The 15,188-nt window shown below is 35.4% G+C and overlaps 1 protein-coding gene across 1 annotated transcript in view; it reads left to right on the top strand.

The window, feature by feature from the left end:
* Positions 1 to 246: 246 nt before the first annotated feature.
* The window catches only part of LOC149772399 (nucleolar protein 14-like), a 125,278-nt gene continuing 110,336 nt past the window's right edge, over positions 247 to 15,188 (top strand). The window contains exons 1-4 of the mRNA XM_089947871.1: positions 247 to 374; positions 1,560 to 1,782; positions 7,603 to 7,737; positions 12,741 to 12,882. Coding sequence (XP_089803997.1) covers positions 1,594 to 1,782; positions 7,603 to 7,737; positions 12,741 to 12,882 — 466 coding nt within the window. The 5' untranslated portion in view covers positions 247 to 374; positions 1,560 to 1,593. The remainder of the gene's footprint in view (positions 375 to 1,559; positions 1,783 to 7,602; positions 7,738 to 12,740; positions 12,883 to 15,188) is intronic.

The following is a 15,188-nucleotide window of genomic DNA, read 5'->3' as shown; positions in this document are numbered from 1 at the left end:
TATTTTTCAAAAAATGACGTTTCAGCATAAGATCTGTTCACCTCCTCTGCTGCTCTAGAAAACAATGAATAATTTGATATTAAGATTAATATTTTTAGCATAATTTAAATCATGCAAAAAATTTCTTTGTTTTTATATGTTTGTAACATATTTGTACCATATAAATACACGTTAAGTCAAATGTTTCTTGACCGTGCAATTTACATATGCTTATATTTTGTGCGTTCTCAGTCATGGAAAAATATGGTTCTCGTGCGTAAGCGCACAACCAGGGATTTTACGATCATCAAAATGGCAGCTTGCAATAAGAACACGCTCCACCACGCGGTATTGAAGGAACAAGGGAATTGATATATACTATGAAGTTTTGATACGTAAGTTTGTACTTTTAATTGAGTAGAGAATTTGTTTTGAATTTGTACAATATCCACGCCATTTGTAACATCTGTTTTGATGATTTATTTATTACGCGGATAACAACGTGGTAGCCGAAGGCGATGTTCAATTACATATAGAACATGAAACCTAAAATGCCGGTGTTTTCAACAAAATCTGGCATTTTAGTTTACAATGGAAATGCATTCAAGAATGATAAATATAAAGTTTTCTTGGTTTGTGTGATGGTACTTGGTTTGATTTCCAGGGATTTAAGGATAACTGAAGGCGATGTTCAGTGCTGTGCAGGTTTAGACTTTAGGGTACGTTCGTTTTACACATCCGTCATAATCCTGATATCATCCGTGTTTTATCTAGCTTTCCCTTCCCAAGAAAACCAACCCTCCCCATCATAAAACAACAGTTTCCCTAAATGCCCCCAACACTTTAAAAGATTAGTCCTAGTCCTACCTGTAAGACCTTGACGCTGATATTTATGTTTTGTGCGTCAGGGTCTTACTGCCTAACAGTGCTCTGTAGTGTGTTTTGATGTCGACTAACATCGTAACAAAAGTAAAATTTTCAGGAATATCTCACACAACTGGCAACTAAAATAATGGTGCTTTTCTACACAGTAAAGTCATAATGTTTTAGTCAGACTTTACTTACTCTGATGTCTTTTCTCTAATAAATTCAAATTCTCACAAAAGAAATTGACCTGTTTTCAAGTTTCGTTGGCCTTCATTCCAGTTGACTGGAAAGTGATGAAATCGGGAATGCCGAAATTGGGTTAAGTTGAAATATTGTTCTTTAATGAAACAAATACAAAATATATTTTGCCTATTGGAACTGCAAGCAACATTTCATTTCATTCATGAAACTTATCTGCCACATGAACCTACATTGTCATACCTCGACTGTTGTTGCATTTCAACAAATTCAAATATATGTCAACGGAACATGAAAATGTGTCCATTTGCTACTGTCAGAGTAAAAAAATCTGGAATTGAGAGAGTGAGGGAGAAAAAGAATTATGTTCACTTTTAAATATGTTACAGTGCATCATCAAAAGCTGCATTTAATTGGTACTTTTAGGGAGAGAGGGAATTAAAAATGAAGGGAGACAATTTAGTCCTTTATTAATGAATTTTTCATTGTTTTTTCATTTTTATGTATATTTGCAGTCTCTTTAGAACAGAGAATTTATGGAAAGCAAAGATGGCTAAAAAAAGGAAACAACTTGCAGACAAAATCAGAGTCAATCGCAACAAGAGGAAGGAGGTTCCAAAGACAGTCAATCCATTTGAAGTTAAGATTAATCACCAGAAGCATGATGTTTTGGGCAGGAAAATTTCAAAACATGACAAGGGAATGCCTGGGCTTTCTCGATCCAAGGCCTCAAAAAGAGTAAGAATGCGTCATGTTTAATAGGGTGACAGTTAAAATTTTGACCTAATTATGACATGAGAAAAATGCACTTCAGATTCAAATTTGTGTACTTCTATATACAAGGTTCCTAAGTGATCAGGGAAAATGTCAGGAGAAAAAATAAGTTTGTATCAGACTAGGAAAAACCCTATAATTTTGCAAATATTGATCATTCACGCAAAAATCTGAAAATGTCGGCTGCTGTGTGAGTGAAAAAATAGAATGTTGAGTCATAAATGAAGCAACAGAATGTGAAATTTATTGAGTTGTTGCTAGGATATTTGGAGATTGCAGATCTCTTCTGTCAGTTGAGATACAATTTTTGTATGGATCATTTGGTTACTTGATAAGATAATAATTGTATAGTCAATCCAAGTGCTTAGGCAATCAGATTTGTCAGGTAGACTGGTTATCCTTTTGTGTACTTCATCTTGGCATAAAGTGTAGAGGATATGAAGACCAATCTAGCATTACACTGTCACAGTATGTCTGCTGCGTGTAATCATTGTAAATTCTAGATAAAAATCATAAAGCTTATTTTGATATTAAATGTTACAGATTACTCATCACTACTACTTTGACACCCTTAACTTGCCTTTTTAGTGAATTTTACTTTGCTAAATGAGTATAAATATTCTCACTGAGCAAACATCTATGTAGAATCATATGGTTTATGTGTCCTTGATAATGATCGTGTTAAACATAGTCCGTTATTGGATTACATTGAAAATAGATGTTTGGGTTCCAAATAGACTTCAACAGAGCTCAGGAAGATCACTCTTCCTTCAATCCTGATGATGTGAAAATTGCCTGTGTCATGTAAAACTAGACTTCTTACTCATCCCTGTTCCAAGTAGACTTTCACACCTTGAAAGTATCAGCATTATCAACAGCTATATAGTGTACGTCAATTGTTCAGAACTTTTGCTTAACTTAGTGCAGAAAAAATTGCAAGGGAGCCATCCAACATGGCATTAAAATGGATTATCATAATATTATGTTTAGCGCAAAGACAGCATGTTTATAATCCTTGTATCAAGTATGCATCAGGTGCGATTGTTTATTTTAATGAAAGCTTAAGCAATATCATGACAGGTGTATTATGTTAAGTGAAATTATTGAGTATCGTGACAAGTGTACTATGTTGAGTGACGTGAATGGGTTATCGTGACAAGTGTACTATGTTGAGTGACGTGAATGGGTTATCGTGACAAGTGTACTATGTTGAGTGACGTGAATGGGTATCGTGACAAGTGTACTTTGTTAACTGACCTGAATGGGTATCAGTTGCAGACATGCATATGAAAGGGAGGAGTATATTGACAAATTTTCCTTGTGATATGCACAAGTTGATTTTAAAATAGTTCTTTTGTTACAAACGATATATAATTTGTATGGCTTCTTGTCAAAATTGAATTGTAGTATTTTTAAAGATAACTTTCTTCATGTTAACATAATCAGTTTATGAGAGATGAAGTTGAACTATTTTATTCTTTACATTAAAATGAGTTATTGCAGATTTTATATGAATTTCATTTGTTATAGTTTATCTTGATAAATCCTGTGGTTTAGTGCTTGGGTTTATGTCAGATGTAATAGAAGAGCCTCAAAATAGACAAATATTTTAAATGGGTTTATTTTAATTCCATGAAGTGAGGGTCATCAGTTAACCTTGAAAAAATTAAATACAAAATGACCTGTAAAGTTTGATTTAAAAAAGGATGGAAACCCTCTCTAGAAAAATTTGTTTGAAATTTCACTTTCTTGGCAAAGATTTTACTTGTATATTTGTGCCTGTTCACTGAGAATTTACTCATCAAACCAAAGATTGAACTGTGCATGCCATCTTGATAAATATATACATACACTTTGACCCTGGTATAGAATGCTCCATTATAACATGAATTCCGCTGTAACTAGGGCTGTCAACGGGTACTCGGGTACCCGACCGTATTGAAAAACCCGGGTATTGAACCGTAAACGCGGGTACCCATAAAAAAAAATCGCCACACTCGCCAACCACTTCAAACAGGTGTGACAGCTATGGCTTTAATTAGAAACCAGATCCCTGCTTAATATAAATAAACAATACATCAGAGTCTGTTTGGATTAATAAAATTCATTGGCATTGTGCAACAGGACAAACCGTTATCCCCGATGCATTATATACCAAGGTTAAAACATAGCATTGTTCTACAGGTAATAAACCTCTTTGTAGACGATAACTATTGATTGTGGGTGCTAAATGATCGGTACATTGCATGCTCTTTTAATGAAATCCAGATGGATACCTTTGATTTCCGAACACACATGTCGACGAAGAAATCCCACAATTTATATTATGAACAATTATCACCTAGACACCTTGAAATCTTCGTAATGCCTCAAAGTAATCTTTGAGCAGCTCGTTGTTTTTCTAGTCGACTAGCTCTGCTAATTTTGAAAGTTAGCCATCATACATATACCGATATTTCTACTTTCGATACTACTATGTTTTTGTCATAACTATCTTAAGAATTATAATTCCAAAATAATATCACTTCTGCGAGTGCGTGGTCACGTGGTATAACTGGGGCATAATAGCCCGATTTGTTATTGCCATTTTAGAAGAGCTTCATGTGTCGAACAAACAGTTATTATAGCGACTCTTAGTAATATTATTTTTGTATTTAAATAAATTTTTAAGAAAGAGTAATGGGCAAAGGTTCTAAAGTGTGGGCGCATGTTGAACGACTAAATGATAATAATGCTCGTTGCAAGTTGTGTGAACTGGTGCTTTCTGCAAAAGGTGGAAACACAAGTACTTTGCGGAAACATCTCGTTGGAACACATCGCATCGACGTTGATAAGAATGAGAGCGCAAATAGTACTCCGAGCATTGCTTCATTCTTGGTCAGAAAACCAAACTTATCAAAAGCCAGGACCTTACAAATTGATCGCAGAATTGCGGCCTTTATTGCACAAGATGGGCGGCCAATAAGTATTGTGGATGGAGAAGGTTTTAAAAGCCTAATTAATTTTCTCGAGCCAGATTACGACATTAAATCTAGAACAACGACAACTGCTTTAATAAAGGAACTATATGATGGCGTTCGAAAACTGTTGGTGAAAGTTGGAAAAGGCTTTATATGTAGCGTTTACGACTGATTTGTGGACGTCTTTGCAGAACATTGCATATATGTGTGTGACTGCTCATTGGATAAATCCTGTGTGGGAACTAGAATCGGCAATTTTGCAGACAAGAGAGACTCCGGAAAGACACACTGGGCAAAATATCAGTGTTCGTCTGAGTGATTGTGCCAATGAGTGGAACATTCCAATAAATAAAATAGCTGCTACAGTCCATGACAACGGATCTAATATGAATGCAGCCATGAACTTGCTGGATGACTGGCCAGATCAACTTTGCTTTGCGCATACGTTGCAATTGGCAATTAGCGCTGGTTTAAAAGTGAAATCCATAGCCAGAATGCTTGGTGCATCCAGGAGATTATCTGCACATTTCAAACGCAGTACAGTTGCAGCTCAGGCTTTGCGTGAAAAACAGAAAGCTCTTCAAAATAATGACACCACAACGGTTTCAGAAGTTATAATAGATTGTTCTACAAGGTGGAATTCGACTCTGGATATGTTGGAACGCCTTGTCAAATTACGGTGGGCGATCGGTGCAGTTCTGTCTGACCCACAGTTAATAGTCCGCAGTATCGCTTCTACATATGAAATGATGGACGAAAACTGGTCATTGGCTGAAGCTCTCATACCAGTACTAAAGCCTTTTAAGCAAGTTACTGTCATGTCATCTGGACAAAAGTACCCATCTATCTTGTCTGTGTATGTGCACTTGTACATAATAATGAAAAACATTTCCGATTTAAAACCAGATGACGCAGCTGCAATTAAAGAATGTAGGAAAGCAATCACAAATGAACTTCAAACCCGCTATTATCCTACTGGATACAGCGTGCTCAATGCAGCTAAGGCTGCAGTTGTCAATCCACGTTATAAACTTTTAAAGTTTTTTAAAGAAGCACCACGACAGGAGACGTACGCTGCTGTCAGACTGGAGTTGATGGCAGTAGTAATCCCGGATCCACTAACTGTGTCGCATACTAATGATGCCATCACTGACAAAACGGATGAACCAGAATCGAAGAGACAGAAACTGGAAAATGTTGCAGAAAATAATATATTTGATGATCTCGCTTCTCTGTGTGCCGCAGATGACAACGCTTCATCAGTAGACGAATTGTCAACATATCTGTCGGAGACGCCACTTAATGTTAATGGTGACATTCTTCAGTATTGGAGAGACAATACACCACGTTATCCCAGGCTGGCTGCCCTTGCACGAAAGTATCTCTGTATTCCTGCGACGTCGGTTCCATCAGAAAGTGCATTTTCGACAGCTGGACACGTTATAAACAAGAAAATGTGTTGCGAACAATGATCATGTACTTGTTGACTATGACAGACTGGCATTATTGAGATTTGCTAAATTCTTTCTGAGTTTTTCTCATAAAAATAAAAACATTTACAAACATTATATTATCTAGTTTGAATTATTATTATTGTGTAGTGAATACAGTTTATGGTCTTCTCTCTCTCACTCACACACACACACACAAAGACGGTTTTAACGCATTACTCTTGACTTGTGGTAAAGCTGCATTACACGCATGCGTGGGTAATTCAAATCTGCGGTCAAAAGCCGATGAATAAATGTGGTCTTTTCTAACAAGGACTTATACTTTAAAAAAAGGTGAGTGTTCTAAAGGATTTAACGCGGCTGATCACAGTGATCATTAAAAGTTGGATTATACCTACCATCTGTGTACAAAGGTCATTCTAAATAAATTTATTAATTAATAGCGTGCGGTCAGATCATTCGCAGCTACATCGGTGTGGACGCATCAGACCGAGTAGTGCATTACACGGTTAGCCTCTATTGCCATACAAAATATTAAAGAAATGAGGATAACAATTAGTTGGTCTACGGTTGTACATGTCATCCATGTGCTAACGGGTACCCGTTAAATTTCACAACGGGTACCCGGGTTGGTTTTTCGTGATTTTTGACAGCCCTAACTGTAACACGATTGTGGGGTGGCTCCCTAAATTTTATGTATATTTTGTGTACACAAAAAAATGTTTTTTTACAATGTACAAGAAATAATGTATTAAATGTTTATAATCATTCTGGGGAAGTGATCACATATGAATTCAGTACAAGACAATCTTGGCATAGCTTCTCTAATTTCACGTGTGGGAAACAATTTTCCTTAAAAATAGGAAGAAACAACATGTAAAACTTATCATTTAAGTAAATTTCTAATCATTAAAGTCAGTTGGGGCAACAATTTATAAAGCAAAAAAATGAAATCAACCAAAACACATGGGCTTAGTTTGGTGCTGTTGTTGGACATAGTCAGTTGACTGGTGAATATCATCATTCCTTATAAAAAGTGGTTGAATCAAGAGTGTTTTTGCTGTAGTCCTTCAAACAGAAAGATGTATAAGTGTTAATTAGTAAGCATTTCAGAAGTTAAAATGAAGAAGTGGTCGCGTATTAAATTTCTGGAATGTCTGCTTGTCCAGTACAGTGTCAGTCCATTCTAGAGGCTCTTGTTATATTATGTAGTAGTTAAAGTATATGTATGGTGTACTTTATTAAAAGGTGGTACCCCCATGGCACTTGTGGAAAGTAAAATGAGTTAGTGCTGAGTTATTATTATCATTGGTGATATTAGAAGTATCTTTAATAATAATATTATTATTAAGATATATTTACTTTATATTCAGAGGAAGGAGACATTACTGCAAGAGTACGAGAATCAGTTCAAGGCTAACACATTTGTGGATCAACGATTTGGTGAGACAGATACCAGTCTCAGTCTGGAGGACAAGATGCTGAAGCGTTTTGCCATAGAGAGATTGGTTAGTTTATTTTGCATGTATGTTATGTGCTGTCCCATGTTCTCAATTCATGATTAAGAGGTTAGTGTTAGGACTGGTTGGCCTGGTGTCAGGATTATGTGACTGTGAGAGATTATGCTACTTGTCTTTGGCATGATGTCCCAGTGTTCTCACTTCATATACTGTGTCTCATGTACTGCCTTGTGTTCTCACTTCATATACCGTTTCTTATGCATTGCCCTGTGTTCTCTATTCATATGCTGTGTCTTATGCACTGCACTGTTTTTTGTATTCATATACTGAGTCTTAAGCACTGCCCTTTGTTTTCCATTCATATACTGTCTTATGCAATGCCCTGTTTTCTCTTTTCATTAACTGTGTCTTGTGCACTGCCCTGTTTTCTCTGTTCATATACTGCATAGCTGCCAGCCCTTTTGATTTTGACGTGAATTTCACGACTTTCTACAAGATTCACGCCACATGCCAAAAAATCATGAATTCCCCAATTCTCAATTATTCTCGTTACACGCTGGTTGTGATATCGGCTGTTGCCGAAACCGTTCGGCACTGCTAGTCTCTATATTAGTAGATCTATAGCTGATTCGGTACCATTGGCCTGGTAGCATTTTAGTGCATTTTAATCTATATGTGTAAGAGTAGTTTTACAGATGCTTTTAAAAGAAACTGGGGCCTAACCGGAATTTCTCTCTGCGCTTGTGCTGCCAACACTGATTTGAATTACCGTTTGGCATCACATCTTTAAAACATTTTCACCACCAAGGATAAAGAAATGTAGTGCACAAAAAGCGATGTTTACTTTGGAATATTTGCTGTGCATTCAGCCACAAGATACTGATTAACATCATGCTTTTTGCACACCGTGTGCCGCAAATTTTAACATTGTGCATGGTGGTAGAGACGATGTGAAGAAGCACATTGGTAGCAAAAAGCAAATAAATGTTGAGAAACTACATTAAGACAGCTTTTTGAGTGTTGGAATTTTTTAGATTGAAAGATTAACATATTTCGTAATTTGCTTCAGTTCCCAGTTTTCTGTGCACTAGCCAACAACTAATGGTTCATCATTTGACGTTATAGACAGTATAGATTGGAGTACACCAAAATTTGGCCTAGCGTTCAGCCATCAAACATCGATGTACATTATGCTTTTCTCACAGTAGTGTGCTGAGAATGTTACCATTGGGAATGTGCACAAGGGTTGGTATTGTTGCTTATAATTTACCTGTCATATATGTACCATGTAGTAATATTATTATAAGTACATGTATGAAAGATTAAATTGTAAGCAACGAAATAAACCATTGGAGGTATGTGGCAGAAGAATATGAAACAGCACACTGCTATAGCACCCCACCCCCACCTTGATTTCAGTGTTGAAGTACTTTAAGCCACCTACTCAAGTCCTACATGCTACCAGTGCTGAAGCATTGTTTGTGAGCTTTCTTGTTGAACATAACCTGTCTTCTCAGTTGGAGATCAGCAACAGTGACAGCGAATGATTATTTCCTATTGTAAGGAAAAATAAGACAAACTTTAAGTGCCTCCTTAGGTGCTGAAAATTTGCAGCAATTTTAGTCACCAAGATTAACTAGCAGGTAAGAAGCCAAAACTGTTTTGAAAACAAATTTCCCATAGCCTAAATGAGTAAGTCTTCCACAGCATCATATAGTTACAAATAGTGTGAAGTTTGTTTATATCAGTAAATTTGGCTACAAATATAGTAGTACATGTAATCAGTGTAAATAATATGTTTTAATTTTATTTTGGGATTTTCATATCATGCAGTACTGACCATCAGAGTGGATGAAATTACTGTTATGATATAATATTTTACTAATTTTGTTCAAAATTCGCTAATTTTTATCCCTCTTTTCACTAATCGTGAGTCTGGAAGGTTGGCAGCTCTGTATACTGTGTCTTATGCATTGCCCTGTTTTCTCTATTCATATACCGTGTCTTATGCACTTCCCTGTTTTCTCTATTCATATACTGTGTCTTATGCATTGCCCTGTTTTCTCTATTCAATTACTGTGCCTTATGCATTGCTCTGTGTTCTCTGTTCATATGCTGATATCTTGCCTTGTGTTCTCAATTTAGATACTGTAAAGTTTAAAACAAAGAAATATCTTTAATCTTAAAAAAGGTAGAATCATAAGACTTTCTAGTCAGTGGCTCATATTTCGTGCTTGATTGATGTCATTTTGGTTCAAGTTTGGTTCAGGCACCAGTCGAACCATGTCACTGACCTACATTTTATATTTTCTGGCTTAGGTTAAGTTTTTGAATTTAGTTTGTGACCAAGCAGGTTTTTGTATGAAGTGTATTATATTATGATGTTATCCATTTGACTGCTAATTGTGACATGTGGAATTTAAAAATTACCTATTTTTGACGCATGGAAATTTTGACATGCATAGATTTGGGCTGGATCATCAATCTTAATTACCCTTGATTCTCTTCCAGCTTAGTTTCTTACCAAGAGTACACTGTCCATAACAAATTTACTATTGGAGGCACTTGTTCAGGGTTCTTTGAAAGTCTTTGACAGTTTGGGGAAAATGAGGTAGTATTTCCAAGGTCTTGAAAGTTTGGGAAAATCGAGCAGATTATCCTGAGATTTTTAAAAGTCTTTGAACATTGAAATAAACCGAAACGTTTTAATTTCTTTCCATAATCACAAATAAAATTGTCCAAGGTTTTTAGGTTCGGATGTAGTCGAGTTTTCCTGGTTTCTTTCTTTTGATTAATTTTAGTTTGAATGTCATCATTAAACAATATTGTAGTATTTTGCATTCATTGTTTTCTAATATAACATAATTTTGTATACAAAATGTTATTGAAAATAGGTCTTGGAAATGTATGTTTGTGGTCTTTGATAGTTTGGGAAAAGTCTTTGAATTTGTCATTCAGAATTCTGTATGAACCCTGTTATTGACATCTGCTCGACAATAGTTTAGATCTTGATGGCCAATAATAATGCACCAATGGAAGATATACATGAACTTGATTAACAGTTCACTGAAGTCAGGCTTAGATTGGGCTGTTTTGAGATTGCATTTGAAGTTTATGATAGAGGAATAGGAAACAATTACAGTATGAATGGACTGCCTTTTGATCAAATATCAAATTATAATCAACTGGTCAGAACTGGAGCATATTATCATTATGTTGGCTCGTGCAGCCGGTTGTCAATGGAAGTGGACCAACATTAATTGTTTTATTGGCAAGTAGCTCCATTTAGTGGGATGTTGACAAATTTGAAATCATTTATGACTTACTTGATTAATTTCTGATAAAATATTGGCATTTGTTTGATTGTACTCTAAATTATAATCAGTTAGACAAACCGGGAATATGAGGCTTCTCGCTAAGCCAGTTTTTGGTGTGGGATTGTGTTTTATTTGCGATTAATTTGCTTAAATTGGCAAAACATTTAAAACCTTGAACGTTTTAATTAATGGATCATTCAGAAAACAAATGATAATAACACATGGTGCATACATCTTTAAAATCACAACGGCGCAAGGAAGTATATTTTCTTTTCTGTCTCTGTCTCTGAAATGACCTGGAGGTGATGAATTTTTTTACCCTGAGACTCCAACGAAACAGAAAGATAGTGTCAGCTTTGAGGAGAAGAATAAGAGTCAATCTCCAAAATTTGTTAGAAAATTTAAGGACGAGTGGAATATTCAACTGGCATTTCTGTGATGTACGTCATTGATATTTGAATAATATATAATCCTTATAGTTTTATGGATACATTTTTAAACATATGTTTCTACCAATACCGAGGAATCACAACTATGCGCTCATGACTGTCCAGAATAATTGACTCTTGAGATTTTCATTTGACTCCTGAGAGTTTGGGGTCAAGGGTCAACTAACTGTTCAGTTTGGAAATCTATTGAGAACCCTGTAGCATCTACAATTGACAAACTTTATAGATGGCTTCCACAGAGGGTAACAAAGCTTATTGATTTTGAAGTAAAAAGGTCAAAGTGACAGTGACTGGAGAATAAAAATGTTTCCTGCACATTAACATTAATTGTACGTCACATTACCTGGAATAAACTGTATGGATGGTTTGTGCTTGGAGTTAGGTTGAAGCCTATCAGTTTTGGGGACAAATGGTCAACGTCACAGCCTGCAAAGAAAAAGGTTTCCTTAATACGTTTAGTTCATGACCATTTACCCTGATTAACTTAATAGTTTTTTTTCTTCAGAAGACTTTTTCTGGTTTAATTTTTGTTTTCCTTTTATATTTACATTTTTTAAGCTTAATTTTGAATCGTCAACCATAGCCATTATGATATTGACATGCCATTAAACCTAAAACTAGTACTTGCTTGCATGATGACGCAAAACCACATGCAATAGTGAAATTAAATTTGGTATTTTTGTTTGTGTGGATCTTGAGATGACCTAATGTTTTTGCCCTTGTAGCATTTTTTTTGTTGTTGCACTTGTAGTCTGCAGTATGGGCATAAATGTTTGCAAAAGCAGATCAAGTTGCATTTGGCTTATTTTCACAGACAGCCATGAGACTTGATTGGGGTATCTTTGATGATACTGTTCTAGTTGCATTTGGCTTATTTCCACTGGCAGCCATGAGACTTAATTGGAGTATTCATCTTTGATGATACTGTTCTAGTTGCATTTGGCTTTTTTTTACAGACAGCCATGAGACTTGATTGGAATATTCATCTTTGATGATAGTGTTCTAGTTGCATTTGGCTTGTTTTCACAGACAGCCATGAGACGTGATTTGGGTATTCATCTTTGATGATAGTGTTCTATACATGCAGCAATTACTTACAGTGGCCTAATTTTCTTGTTTAGAAACTTTTCAAGAATTCTAGATTATGCTATGGAAGACCATGCAGCATGGCATTCTATAGAATTCTTGTGTACACATTAAAACATTTTCTCAAATTACCAAGCTAATATCATTGTGAAATAGAAGATTTATAAATTTTCATTAAAATATTTTGTTTTGCATTCAGAAAATGGCAGATAAACACAGCAAGTTTAACCTGAATGAAGATGAAGAATTGACCCATTATGGCCAGTCCCTGTCACAGATTGAGAAGTTTGAAGATCCAGATGACAGCGATGAAGAAGATGATGATAATGGCAGAATTGGAGGTCAGATAGTAGTTAACAATCATTGTTTTGTTGACCTGGTCTTGGTAGTGACTATCTGTCAACTAGTCCTTACAACTAATTCCAGTGGCCATCTTGGTACAGTGACTATCTGCCCACTAGTCCATACAAATAATTCCAGTGGCCATCTTGGTTTTTATGTAACATTTTAATATGGTTGGATTTCATCCCTCGAAGCATATGGCATGAGGTTTTTAGCCACTTACTAAAAATTGTTTGTAATAAATAGCACTTTCTATGTTGTGCTCTTCTGTCCTTTTGATCTTGCAAATCCAATCAAGATGTGGAGACAGCTTTTAATTCTGACTGGAAATGATTAGTTACCTCCCTTGATTTAGTTTTATGGTCTTTATGTAGCACCTGAAGCAAAACAGGATCATTTCATTAGAAAAAAATGCTCCTCAAAGGTAATTGCTGAACTATTTTTTTTTTCAAAATACTTTTGATGACTTTTTTAATGAGTACATTTTTAAGAGATAAAGACAAGTTTTTAAAAAATTTGTATTTAAGGTTACATATTTTTAAAGGTATTTTGGTATTTAAACAGTTATTGTTAAGATTACATATTTTTTAGAGGGATTTGGTATTTAAAAATTTATATTTAAGATTGCATATTGTTAGAGGGATTTGATATTTGCTTGTGGTCATAAAAAAAGGAACAGTTATCTTGCATTTTCACATGGCTTTCATTGTTCTTGTTTAGTGTTGTGTTACCTGAATCCTTCATGCCATCAGTATTGTCAGTATTTTGATTTCTATTGATGTGGGTTGATCGAGTGGTCTAGGATGCTTCTATGTGTTGTACCAGTATAACATCTACAATTTCAGATCTTTTTATAACTTCATTGTGTGGTCCAATTTTGATTAACATTTTTCCACATGCTTAAAAGTCCTGTCTTTCACCATACATTTTTTCAAGAGGGAATTTATAAAAAAATGGAATAACTAATTAGTTGGCAAAGCATTCTGAGAGGTCATTTGTAATGTGCATATGATGGCTGTTCCAGAATCAAAGGTGGTGGTGGTGGTGGTAAAAGATTCATCTTTTTATGTGCATGTGCCAAAAGGCAGAGCATATTTAGTTTATCATTTTGTTCATCCATCTGTTACCAATTTAATTTTTGCTCAATAACCTGAGGTGACCATTGATGTCTAACCCTCTAACATGGCCACCATAGTGGCCATTTGTAAAATCTTATAATTGTTTCATCTTCAAGATGACTGGTCATACTGACATCATGCTTTCACCAGGAATCACCTTATGATGTCTGATTTGTACAAAATGGCATTTGTGTGCATCTCTTATCCATTATGGCCAACATGAAAATCATCGTTATTACTCCAGAACGTAAAGGCATGTCATGTTGGGGTTGTCTTCAGAAGACTTTGTACGTCTTGTTGGTGTTAAATTTAAATGGTGCTGTCTGATGTCCACTATAGCGACTATGATGGCCATCATGAAAATCTTCTTGTTACTGTGCTTGACTAGAAAGTCCTTTTAACTTCATCAGACAAGTTCTTATGGTATCTTGTTGGTCCTAAATGAAAATGATGCAGTGTGATGCCTACTGTGATTATCATGGTGTCCAACTTGTTAATATTATCTTTACTCTAACATGTATGGATTTATCATAAGGGGTTTCGCCAATAGTCTTATGATGTATAGTTGTTCCCAAATGAAAATTGTGCCAATAATATATCAAGTTTGGCTGCCTTAATGACCTTCTTGAACATATTGCTCTCACTTTTCTCCGCCTGAATGGATGGGTCATATTGACATGGGTTGTTCACCTAAAGATGATGTCTGCTTGGTCATGAATGAATATTGTACCTATTGGACAGCCACATGTGAACCACAACAGCTAATTTAAAAATCTTTGTATGACTGAACAACATCTGAGATGGTTAAGAGAATGAAATGGTCTCATCTTGAGTTCCTTCCTATTGTTTTTGTCCTGTCGAGCATGTATTCCATAAAGGGAGTCCTTATTTTTCCTTATGATTTCCAGCAGTTTTATTTTCCTATTAAATTTCTTTGATTTATGCAGTCTCCACTTTTTTTTTTTTTTTTTTTTTTTTGTGTCATACTTCTGTGTATTTTTATTTTTTAAATCAATCCTTAAACAACACGATAGAAAAGTTTTTGGCTTTGTGTTGAGTCTACTTTGCCAAAACTAATCAGTGCGATCACTTTGGCATCTATGTGTTTGTCCATCCATCTGTCTGTTGTTCTGCACACTTGATAAAAGGTAATGTTGATGTGAGTCTTTTATAGATTAAACCCAGAG

This window comes from Sinohyriopsis cumingii, unplaced genomic scaffold (assembly GCF_028554795.1).
Source record: "Sinohyriopsis cumingii isolate HCF-2022 unplaced genomic scaffold, ASM2855479v2 utg001510l, whole genome shotgun sequence".
Classification (NCBI taxonomy): Eukaryota; Metazoa; Mollusca; class Bivalvia; order Unionida; family Unionidae; genus Sinohyriopsis; species Sinohyriopsis cumingii.
Note: the sequence above shows the minus strand (reverse complement) of the source record. Positions and strands in the feature narration are given on the sequence as shown.